The 12,599-nt window shown below is 42.3% G+C and overlaps 1 protein-coding gene across 2 annotated transcripts in view; it reads right to left on the minus strand.

The window, feature by feature from the left end:
- Window positions 1-9,218: 9,218 nt before the first annotated feature.
- The window catches only part of FANCD2OS (FANCD2 opposite strand), a 29,793-nt gene continuing 26,412 nt past the window's right edge, over window positions 9,219-12,599 (minus strand). For both annotated transcript variants that reach the window (XM_085627759.1, XM_085627758.1), the window contains exon 2: window positions 9,219-10,057. In XM_085627759.1, the coding sequence (XP_085483885.1) occupies window positions 9,513-10,049 (537 nt within the window). In that variant the 5' untranslated portion in view covers window positions 10,050-10,057 and the 3' untranslated portion in view covers window positions 9,219-9,512. The remainder of the gene's footprint in view (window positions 10,058-12,599) is intronic.

Below are 12,599 nucleotides of genomic sequence, written 5' to 3' on the forward strand. Positions count from 1 at the left end.
CCATGGCTCGGGGAGCTGGCCATGTTTAGGCTGCTGCAGTTAGGGAGAGTGAACTGAGACAGTGGGTTAGTGCAGGAGGAAGGATCGACATGAGACTGTTGAGGCGGCAGCAACTGGCGGGTGTGTAGGAGTGGTTGGATGGGAGGACAGAACAAACTGCTTATTCTGCATGTCACAAAATTAAACGTGGAAGAACAAAACATGCACAGATGCTTTTGCAGCATTACAGTGGTTGCCACACCCATTTTGAAAGAGGGAACATCCTTGTTAAAAGGTCTATTTGTCAATAGTATTAGTCTATCAATAAGAACATGGTCCACACTGAAGGTAATGCACACAGGGAGTGATGAGTCTTCCAATTGTCAACTGCCACATTGTTACCTTTTTTAGGTGAGCAAACTACCTTCAGGAGCCAACAGGAGAAGGACAACCACTGTTTCTCAATGGAAGCACACACCTTCTGCCCAACCAAATACTGTACTCAATGTAACCAATATGTGGGTGGAGACAAAGCCCCTCTCTCAGGAATGCCTTCCTAAAGCTCTTTTTCATTTGATCACATAAGGTCAGGTGACTGTTGCAATATGAAGCCAGACCCAAGAAGTAAATCTCTGAATCTCAGAAATGATGGCGCTTTAAATAAAGAGCATCACAGTTCCATAAATGTATCTTAACTTTTACAGACTATCTCATGGATTTACATCATGGGTTGCTATGAAATAACTCATTGTCCAGAAGCAGTACAGTGATTTCATAACACTCTCAGTTTTATTCAAAATCATATTGTTTTCATTTGTTTGCTTTCATGCTTTTCTCCCTATGTGCCTGTAACTCCCATTGAAATCTTAGTAACTGAATGACAGTCACTACATGGAACTAAGTAGTGAACAGTGCACCATTGGCCTGTCGGAATATGTATGCTTTCTAGCAGAGAGCGTATTCAAGCAAAATGATATTCTTCCTAAATTAACATGGACTTTCTTATGGTTTGTTCACTCCGTACATGTTTATTGGAGTCCGTTAAATGTGTAACTGCATAAATACTAAACTGATATATAATTGTGTTTCAAGTTAATAATTTATGTATTATCATTAAACACAATATATACTATTTCCAATAATTGTCAATGTCTATACAGTGTACACCTACAGGACTGACCACTGCTCAACCTTTATATGGTGAGCAGCATGGATGTATCATTTTCTTTTCTTCTGAAGAACAACACACAAGTAGGTAGCAGGGAAAGCTGGCTGGAGCCAGGATACCAGGTGCCTGCCTTACTTCGGAGGAACCTGCCCTATGTCGTGAAGAGATAACCCACGGCGGATGAGCAGACCCTACTCAAGAGACCTGAACATGAGATAGGAGAGCTGACAATGGGCCTCAAGAGCACAAGAACAGACCAGTTAGATGAGTTCACATGAAAAAGGGGTTCTCTAACCATAGAACCTGAAGTGGCAATACCGTAGGACATTCTGATGCATTGGCAGCACAGTCAAAGGCCTCAAAGGCCCTTGCGGTGTGCCTGGCACACCTGCATTACTCCCAACCCTCCAAATGATATTAAACCCCACGCTTACCTCTCTATTGCTCAATGATTTCTCAATCACAATTCCAGCAGTGCTGTGCAGTTTACTAGAAAACACATTAAGATAACAATCACAGTTACTCACCTTTAGACTCGTGAAGACACAGGACTTCATCAAGGCTGCAAACGTTTGTAGGCCTGCACGATCGATGGCAGACTCATGTCCTGCTCATATATGCAAGAATATCCTCATTAATACTGCTGCATCTAATCCAGCCAGAGGCGTCAACAACTCTTTGGATAAAGATGTCTTCTTGAATGAACTCCCTAAAACAAAGAGGGCTTCAAACAAGGGACCTTCCTAACTTCAGGCCAAAAACCAACTATTTCTAGACAAAAGGATTGTAACGTCGGTGTCAAAACAAATAGCTACATTCACTAAAGAACATATCCTTCTCTTTGATACCAAAATGGATTGTGGTATTACTGTGGCACAAAAGCAGCACTGACTTTCACAATTGGGTAAACTGAATTGTTTCTTAAGTCCTTAATGGAACAGGAGCATGTTTTGGACTCGCAATGATAAATATTTCACATCAAATTGTGTTGCCATGGAAGGGATCAGTGAATTGACAAAAATGATGTTGTCTTGAAATAACTTTTGTCAATGGCCTCAATCTGCTTTGTTAAGATCACTATCAGTAGCCTAGGAACAGTATCAAATCTACTAAAACATGTTCATTATGATAACAGGTTTGCCCAATATGTTAAATTGCAAAGTTTGTCACCTCTTTTTTAGGTCTCGCCTTGCTATCGCGTAAGCGATCGCAAGGCGAGACTATTGTAAGGGGGTTTTAAAAGTGCTCCCAAAAAGCGGATTGCATGGCTAGCACGCGCACAATCACGCGGATCGTGCCGCCATGCAATCCGTTTGGCATCGCACTTCAAAGGGTCCGCTCCCCCGCCTGGAATGCGCTCCCCCGCCCCCAAGCGCGCGTGCGCCACGCTCCGCCGGGCTTGTCTTGTGTTTTATCAGCATCTCGCCTGCTTCCGGACGGCGTGCTTCATGTGTGTTTTATACTTTTAAGAAGATGCCTCCAGTATGCACGCATCCGTGAGGTCACATTACATACCTCATTGAACACGGCTTTGGTTTATCAGCACGCATGACGCCTGCTTCACGTATGCCGCGCTTCATGTGTCTTTTATATTTATAAAGAAGATGGTTCTAGGATGTGCTGACCTCGACGCTTCAGTAGGGAACCAGAGGGGACTGATGGATTATTAAGCGAAATTGACATTGTTGCATCAGCCGCAGGCTCTAGATGTAATTGTCTCAGTCTAGTATGCACAGATATTTTATTTCTGTTCCGTGCATCGGCACAAAGTGGAAATTTCACTGGCACAGAGTACGTTGCTTTGTTTACCCGATCTCCACACTCCTTGTAGTTCTGAAGTGCGAATGTGTGCTTCCTTTCAGCCAGCAGCGCTTCGGGATCAGGAGGACCAGGGCTGCCCCAGAGCTGGCGTGGTGGGAGCACGGCTGCACCGGAGAGCACATGTGACGGCTGCAGCGTGTGACAGGGACAGGACTGCACTAGAGCTGGTGTGACAGTACTGGTCTGGAGCAGGGCTACTTCACAATCCGTGTGACCGAAATAGCATAGGGCTGCCCAAAGCTCATCTCACCCTGGCAGGGTTGCATGCCCTGCCACCATTAGCTGCCTGGCTTCAAGCTGTGTGCATTTATGACGTTTTGGGAGCCAGCGGTGACTAGCTAAAAAAAATTCATAAATGGTTAGAGTTATTCTATACCCTAGAATACAAGACTCCCGGCCACCCCACCCCCTTTTCTCTTCTTGGTCATTTGTAACCAAGTGTCGCTCTGTCACATGTAAAAGCTTCAAACAGTTCTGGCATTTTGACCAAGAGCACTCTGAATGCAGGGCAGTGAATTCCAGATTTTCAATGCTGCGGATTAAATTACAAATCCAAGAATTTAACACGTTGTGTTAAAAAGCTAGGTGTCACTCTTTTACGGCAATTTACAAGCAACAGACAAACTACATGCTTTGGTTCAAAAATATTAAATCGAGCTAATTCTAACAACCATTTGCAATGCAATAGGTCTCGCACTTACGCAAGTTTGAGCTCTTGGCATTGTAAATGACAATGCCTCCTATTTATGTTTTGGTATTTAAAACATAAATAAAAGCATTGCCATTTACAATGCTAAAAGCTTAAACTCTCGCAAATGCGATACATATTGATTTGCAAATGCTTGTTTTAGAAAGCTGCGTTGTAATTGGCTAAAAATGTAATGCTGCCTTTAGGCTATTCTATCAGTTCAGTCTGTTTTAAATGTATTCACACCTTGTGCTTCAAAAAAGAAAGAAAGATGTGTCAAGCAGTGTGGCGTGGTGTGAAATGTTGCAATTGTTTCTTAAATGTACTTCTGTTAGAGACTGCGGCAGCACACTTAAAAGTTGGGATATAAGGATGTAGGGTATAACAAAGCTGCATGTTCCTTTGTCGTGACCCGTGGCTTAATGTGTGAGCAGTAACTGAGCCGATGTACAACTGTTGACTGTTATCAGTTCCTCCCTGCCCCAAGAAGTCTGGCGTGGTGTCAAAAGTTCCAATTGTTTAGACCGTGGCAGCATAATAAAAGACATGTGGCCTGGCACTTAAGATTGCTATCTCCTTGAGAAATTGCTGTTCTGTCCCATAGGAGCAGTGAAAAGAGAATTCCATTCAGGTAGAAGGAAAACGGAAGGTTTATAAGGAGAAAAGAGCAAATTTGCAATGCAATAGGTCTCGCATTTATACGAGTTTGAGCTATTGGCATTGTAAATGACAATGCTTTTTATTTAAGTTTGTTTTTTTTAAAACATAAATAAAAGGCACTGTCATTTACAATGCTAATAGCTCAAACTCTTGCAAATGCGAGACCTATTGCATTGCAAATGCTTGTTTATATTGGCTATGCAGATGGATAAGATCCCACTTCTGGAAATGCTTGTTCTGTCCCATAGGTGGAGTTTCCAAATCAGCTGAAATGTGGCCTGGAGACTTGAGGCCCCTGCATTTACAAAATGTGGTGCATTTGTCGTTGCAGCTTAGCCTCCCCAGCCACAGAAGAACTTTGAGACTACTGAAGTGCTGAGCTCCCAACCCAAGGAAATTGACAGGTTTGCTTAGACCCTTTATACTCAAAGTTCAGCCCGGGGGCAGCATGCGGCCCTCCTGACCTTTACATGCAGCCCCCTGAAAAGCAGCAGTACTGGGCTGCTGTTTACTCGACACATAATTAACATTAAAAGATGTTAAATCTACAGTAAGCACTTAATTTAGGGTTAATTGCAGTTAAACAAAAGGAAGAAACTAGGCTCTTAACTTTAGGAACACCTTAATTTTTAAAGACAGCAAACATTAAAAAATACGATAGTCTTTTCAAAATTTAAAAAGTGTATTTCATTGACTGTAGATAAACATTTTCAGCTAAGTAAATCAAATTACAGCAGTGCATTCAGAAGTCATATTTTAAAGTGATGGATTTCAAATATTAAATTTGAAACGTTCATGCTCCCCCGCCCCCACCCTGACAACACTGCCATTAGTGATTACTTCCAAGCCCAGGAGATTGTTTTGTACAGCACGCCATCCTGAAGTCATGTATTTCGAGGTCCTCATATATGTTATAATGAAGAAAAAGGAGGGAAATTGAAATTAAACAATTGCCCAGAGTCACACAATTTGGTCAAGGGGAGAAGCTGGGATTCATCCCATGTTTTCTGGTTTCACATTGCCAGTTGAGTTCAGCCGCTTGATATACTTCCTTCGCTTCCCCTACACCCACTTTACTCCCCCGCTGGCATTAGTGCGGCCCTTGGTCATACCAAAGACCAAACTTTGCTGCCCCCGGTAAAATGTTTGTGAGTATCCATGGCTTAGACACTCTAGCTATGTCTTGGAGCACCCTCCCAGCTGCACTGCCTACAACTGCATGCCCTGTCCAAACAGCCAACCACACACATAAATGGCCAGCTGGCCTAGTTGGCAAAGCTGGCAAGAGGGGTGCCCCCACATATTTTCAGAGATCATGGATGTGGTGTCCACATAGTCCAACACTCTCCTGTAGTGCATAAAGAGCAGGAAGACTTGTAGGGAGAAATATCACTTCCGCATAAACATGTTTTTTTTTATAAATCTCTTTTATTGAGTTTGTACATTTTTATCTGCATTTGGCTACATACACGATGCCTCATTCATGACAGATATAGGTGCGATATTGTCGACAATTTAACAGATCATCTGTGTAGTATCAGCTTAGTCTCTGTGACTGTTCTCACTTCCACATTAACATGTTGATAGGCAGTCAGAAGCCAGCCAGCGCCCAAAGGTTGCGTGCTTGCAGGCACCCCATGTCTGTTCCCCAGCAGTCCTCCAAAGATCCTATAGAGATTGGCGCCTCAAATACATAACTTGGCGTTGTGTGGCCACAAAAGCAGAACGTTCTGAAAGACTGGAATCTGGTGACTGAAGTTCATGAGTGGAGATGTCATCAAGAATGACAAAGGTCCTAATTCAAAGCAATGGAATTATGAATTCTTCAAGTCAATGGCATACAACAACTGACCTTCTGCAGCATGGGAGCAATGTGTCCTTGAGTTGCCATCTTGAAGAGCTTGTTGGGGAGAAAGCAATTCGAAATGTGAAAATTCAGCAGGGTGCACAAGTGCATACCTTGAATTGGCTGTAAGGAAATCAAAGAAAAACCCCTCGTTCCTAGACCCTGTTGGAACAATCTGGATTGCCCCAACTCCGGAAATGTCCTCACTGGAGCCAAAAACGTTTGAGAGAAAGAAGCTAAGTGAGGAAGGTAGAGAGAGGAAAAAGAGATACCTCCAACAGGGCCCTGAGTCAAAAACCTCTTGGTATAAACTGACAGGATATACTACACCAACTTTGCTAAGGTGCACAATGGCCCCTGGATAGGACTCAGTTTTGCTTCTTTTACTTTGTAGTTTCTGAGAAGAAGCAGAAATATTGATGGTCTTCTCCTCCATCTCTATGTGAAAGCAGTTGAACCAGGGTTGATTGTTCTAACAGTTGATAAAACCGGAAAGTCCTAGTTTCCCATGCTAGAAAGATGGTTCGGTCCTCTGAAAGTACCTTGAATCAGACTTTACAAAATTTGCATCCATGGTTCCTGATTTGCATCTTGTCAACAATCCACCAGAGAGAGGATTTCATTAAAAGTTCATTAAAAGTGCCTTGATCTCATAAGGTGTAACAACATTAAGATGCCATTTCAGTGAGTGCAAAACTTCACCAAGGTCAAAACAGGGAAACCATGGCCATTAGCGTGGACTTGGTTACAGCACTAACTCTCTCAAGCCACTACAGGTTGAATGTTGCTATGCCGAATTACAAGCAGAAATGATTGACAGACATTAATGACAACAAACCCATCAGTGCCTTCGATATCCACCCCTGAGGAATTCTTAAGAAGAAACACGTTTCGCCAGGAGGCGCACCATACAAGACTGAAGACGAATATGGGTAGCTATATTAAGTGAAGAATCATTGATTAATTTATAGAAGACCATTTAAAATGAATTTTGTGCCGAGTATATGTGTAATACTTAACCAATATAACTTTAATGGTGTGCAAGCATCTTACAATTATTGCTAAGGAATCCTAACTGTGTTCCATATCAGATAACAGGATATCCTAACTGCTTAGCATTTAATGTTATGTATATAACTGATTTCACTTTTTGACCATATGAGATGGGCGCTCACAATATCTCTTGTTACCCATATTCTATTTTCTCCGCCTCCAGATTTATACCCATGGGTGGTCGTATCCTTTGTGCCCAATGGGAAAACAAGCTGAAGAATGGAAGCCTGCATGTACAGTGGCGCAGAACCAAATATTTCCAAATTGAGTTGTTGTAACCAACCAAGTTACTTTGGTGTTCTCATGGCGGGGATATAGACAGGTATTCTGATTTCACTTGCTGAATAAATTGAGCAACTAGACTGCTTATCCGGCTGAGGAGGGAGGGCTTTTCAGTTCAGGGCTGTATTATCTAGGACTGTTCAGGGTTGCACCAACACAAAAAACTAAGCCAGTGGATCAGTAGTGATTTGGAGATCTTTAGTTTGTGATTTGTGTTTCATTTGTTCTTTAAAGTCAGCCGGAGTGAGTGAGTGTCTGCCTGGCCATTTTTTTGCATGTAAGTTTATTGAGTGTCCTAGACCTCTCACTGGACCTGGAGGGAAGAATCGGATCAAAATACCCCACAAGCAGCAATGGATGTTGTTTCCTTCAGAAACAATTAGATAATGTATCCTTTCATGTTGCAGTTCCCTCTAGGTAGTATCGACATGGAACTCGGCGAGCCCAGCCTTTCTGTTGGGATGACTACCATGGTAAACGTCACTTGAAGCACTAAAAAATCTTATCTGGCCAGTATCATGGCAAACCTGGAGACTAACAACACAATGCTTTTTTAATGGAAGCACAGAGTTGTTTCCAGAAGATTCAATTGATAAAGTGGACCAAACTATGACAGAATGGTGTTCCCAACAGATACCCCTTGAAAGTGGCAGACCCAAGGAAGCCCGTCATCAGCTTCAAAGCGAGAGGGGCTCAAATGTGAAGAGTTTTTCTGTGGAAATCCCCATTTGGGGGCTTATTTACAAGCCCCTTGCACTGCCAATGCGTCCAATTTTGTGAAGCCCCGGCGGCGCATCTTGCTGCCCCATATTTACAAGGACACGTAAAGCCACCCTGCGTGGCTTTTAGTGTCCTTGTAAATATGGCCCCTTTACAAGCAGCACTTTGCGTGAAAGGGGTATGCAATGGGTATTGCTGAAGGTGTTCCCATGCAACACCCATGGCTTCTGCTGCATTTCCAGATTTTTGAGAAATCGTAAACCTGGAAATGCCGCAGAATGCTGCGCCTCCCCAGGGGAGGAATAGGGAGGCGCAATGAGGAGAAATTTTTTCATTTCTCCTCGTTTTTCCCTCTTTCGATCCGTGCTGCATTCTACAGCAAACATAGAAAGTGGAAATCAACTCTTGTCATTGTTTTTGTGCAGGAAGGTGTCCTTTCCTGCACAAAAACAATGTCCCCGCAATGCAGGCACCCTTGCACCATGGTGCAAGGGTGCCTGCGTCGATGCATGGCAGCCAATTGTGCGCCAGTGCAGGGTAGAGAAAATGGATCCATCATATTGTTGTAGATATGACACATCCCTTTGCTTCCAAAGTAATGCAGCGCGGTGCAGCGAAATGGCCTGCGGCACCATGCTGCGTCACTTTGTTGTAGACAAGGCCCTCAATGTAAGCAAATGGGAGTGACAATAAAGCCAACCAGTGGTAAGCAATGGGCGGGCTGTACGGCCCCTGTAAATTCTTAGAAAGGCCGCGATAAGCTTTTGCTTCCGTTGTAGGCTCGATCCAGAAAAAAAGACCACCTCTTGATCCAGTGACCTGGGTACAAATTATATTCAGTATTGTCAGTTTGTAAAATCTAGGTCGATGTTATGTTTAAGCAAAGGACAGGTGTTCTCATTAACGCCCACACAAACACTCTTTTTAAATATATTTTAATTTCAATGTATTCAAAACACACATTGTCTTCATATGTTGAAATCTTTCTTAAACCTGTGCTATATAACCCTCGGATAGCATTAGTATCTTGGGACAAATAATTATGTCATTTGTGTCTTGGTTATTTTTTTTATGATGTATGGGTACAAACATCTAGTCAAATATAAAAAAAAAAAAAAGATTAGTGCTGAAGAGGGGCACTCAGCACCTAAGGTATTAATGCCCTTTATTGACTCCTGAATCCATGATCACAGTTACCCCACCAATAACTGCTGTACTCGTCCACTAGCCAACTGTCAAAATGAACTACTTTATATAAAATACATATCGTAAGAGTTGTCCTGTCATTGGCGTTTTTATTTTGAATGTTGTAAAACAAAGGTGCATTTCTTAAACGTTGCGTAAAGTAACAAAATAGACCTCAACATTTGCTTACACATAGCTATCGTTACTTGGATTTGGGGTTCCTTTAGCCCGGTGGGCCACTTATGTTCAGGGCTGATGATCTTACTAAAGGCAGATCTTTCAGAAACTCTGAAAGTACCGGTCCACTTGGGGGCCTGAGCAGTGATAATCCTACCGAACACAGAGTCCACTCCGTTGAGTTTCACTGGCTGCGGCTTAAGAACGTCTTTCTTGGTTTTGAAGATCCTTGGCTCCGAAGTGTAGTATGGCTGCCGAAGGTTTATTCCAGGATCTAAGATGCTGGTATCCAGAACAATGCTCAGTTCCTGAAAACAGAGCTGCACCTCTAGATCGGATGGGGTATGCAGAAAGGACTGAGAGGCCTTGAACGGGTGCTTGGTTGACAAAGGTTTGGGTGTTGTACGTCGCAACCATTGAAAGCACTCATCTAGTGGAGTCCATGGTGACCAGAGTTGATATCCGGCCATTTCCACATCTAGAAGAAAATAGCAGCGAATTGAATGTGAGGAAAAATATTAAATACAGCAGACATTGGCACTGAATGAGCAATTCACATAAGTCTAGGGGTTAGCAAAATGCAAGCTACCTACCTGCAGTGCATAACCTCAGTTATGACTTTACATCAAAACGTTGGCAGTAAAAAAAATTAAACAAAGGGCCAAATTTACCATTACTTCATGCAATACAGTGCAGCAACCAAATAAACATTTCTACTTGATTCAACGATGCGTATTTTGAGGTATAAGCCCTTTCTCCAAATGTAAGTAGATAGAGCTGTGCGCCAAAAATCATGGCTGAGTGCGTGGGAGTGCTGATGTCTCAACCATGGGATGCCCCTTATTGAAAAGCAACGAAAAGCAGTGCATATCGCTGTGTTGCGTTACTTTAGGCAAACTTTGGTAAATCCTTTATCAAAATTCAACACATTTTTCCAGTTTGCATCACTTTTAGTGATTTTGCACCCACGTAAAGTGTTGATAAATTTGGACTTAAATGTAATGAAGTAAAAACAAATACCCATAAATGTAGAAAACAAAGCTATGGTACGTGGAACTATATGGTACAACTTTTTTAGTTAGTCTGTGCAGGCACATTAATTTAACTATAGAATAAAACATTTACCCCTCTTGACGCTTATTACATTGCACTGTTCAGAGCACTTGTTCTTTGTTCATTGTCCATCTTCCACTTCAAGGCATATTTTATACATTAGCAAAACATTCGTTGTTATAAAGCATTTGGTGTTCCTTTCAAATTTTATACAGAAAATAAAAAGGAGATTTCTTTATTCCATGTAAAATAATGGTATCTACAAGAACTACATTTCTGATTTATTTTTTGTTTTTTCACATCAGGATTACACATTAGTTTATGTATTCCATTGGACATTCCTCATTGAATATCTATGGCCCTACATTAAAATACTCAATCTTTGGACCAGGAATACATTTCCAAAAAACCTTTCAAGTAAAATTATTTAAAACCACCATATGAAGGGCAAGAACCTCAGAAATCTCATGCTGCACGTGGATATTAGATTTAGCACATCAACTTTTCTGACACATCTGGTGCTCAAATCTTCCTTACTTCAATTTACCAACAATCCTAGAATTATCTGTTTAGTGCCTTCTGCAATAAATCTTTGAGCAGTCTGATTGTCTCCTTCGAAGTCTGATGTTAAGGGCTAAGACAGGTTTGGTGGAGCCCTTTAACATCAGATTAAGAAGTGCAGGTTTTCCACATGAAATATAAAACTCAGCAACTTCACAGTCACCTATACTCTAACGTTATTCATAGCTCTGAAAGATTCCAAACAGTAACAAATAATTTTAATTTGCAGATTAAGCCAAACCGGTGGTTTCAATCAACACTGCATCAAAATTATGCAATTGGCTACATTCCCGCAGCCATATTTGCTGTGACATAAATTTGCAACCAGCAGGCTGGGGAACATAGAAAAACAATAACAATTGCTGTCCTGGTTGAAATGCCACCATACTGATTATTGCACCAGTAACCATACCACCCATTAATAAGGAGAGCAGAATTGCTGCCCCAGTTAGGGTGCCATTGTAAATCATTTGCCAGTGGCAGTTCCACTGGATTGTGCTCAACGAAATTTGTCAACTAGAGCAAATGTGTGAATGAAATAATGTGTCAATAAATGTGCTTCAAGAATGCGGGCGCACCTGCAGCCATGGTGGGGGCAGTGGAGAAGGGTAATAACTCAGGAAGTTCAGAGAATAGGATTACAATCCAAAGCCAGATGTGAACAATTTATTTTGGAAAAAGAACAAAAACAACAGGGAAAGCAATGCTTTCTCAAATCTAGATCAGCTTACATCTCTTAAATTTAGCATCTAATGGATAATATGCGGCACAGCAGACTAACACAAGGACAATGCAGTAACAAGATCTGACAGAAGATACCCACTCAAAAAGGTAGAAGCAGTTAATGGTTTAGACTCATCAAGAAAGCTAAGGTCTAAAATTAAGCTGAGCAAGCTGCTGCATGCTTTTCTCGAGTACGCTGACGGTGGCAACCTCCCTAAGGCCACCACTTCCAGTGAGAGGCAGGGTGTTGCTGGAGCCCATTGGCCAAGGAGTCACCTGGGACCGGCTGACCTGCAATGATCAGAGTGCTGCAGACTGTCAGATCCACCTTTATCAGACGGGGAGCTGAAGGAGGCGATGCTGAGACAGGACAAGCATAAGAGGCCTTGTTTAACTTTGGGATGCATGAATTCTGCTTTCTGAGCATCAGAGGCCATGGGACTGCTTTGAATGTCCCACAGGGAACTTTCGCAACGCCCACTGAACCCATTGCATACCCCGACATTAACAGCAGCTTCACTGCAATTTTTGCAGTTAGAAACAAAGCAGAAATGAAGATATGTAAGAAGACTTCTTCAACTCAAAGGTACTGCCTCTAGACCTACAGAGAAAGACGAACTGGAGGAACTGGCTCTAGGATCTCGACCGTTTGGAGGCAAGCAGACACCCTTGCATCCTGATCT

The sequence above is a fragment of the Triturus cristatus genome, chromosome 9 (genome assembly GCF_964204655.1).
Source record: "Triturus cristatus chromosome 9, aTriCri1.1, whole genome shotgun sequence".
Classification (NCBI taxonomy): domain Eukaryota; kingdom Metazoa; phylum Chordata; class Amphibia; order Caudata; family Salamandridae; genus Triturus; species Triturus cristatus.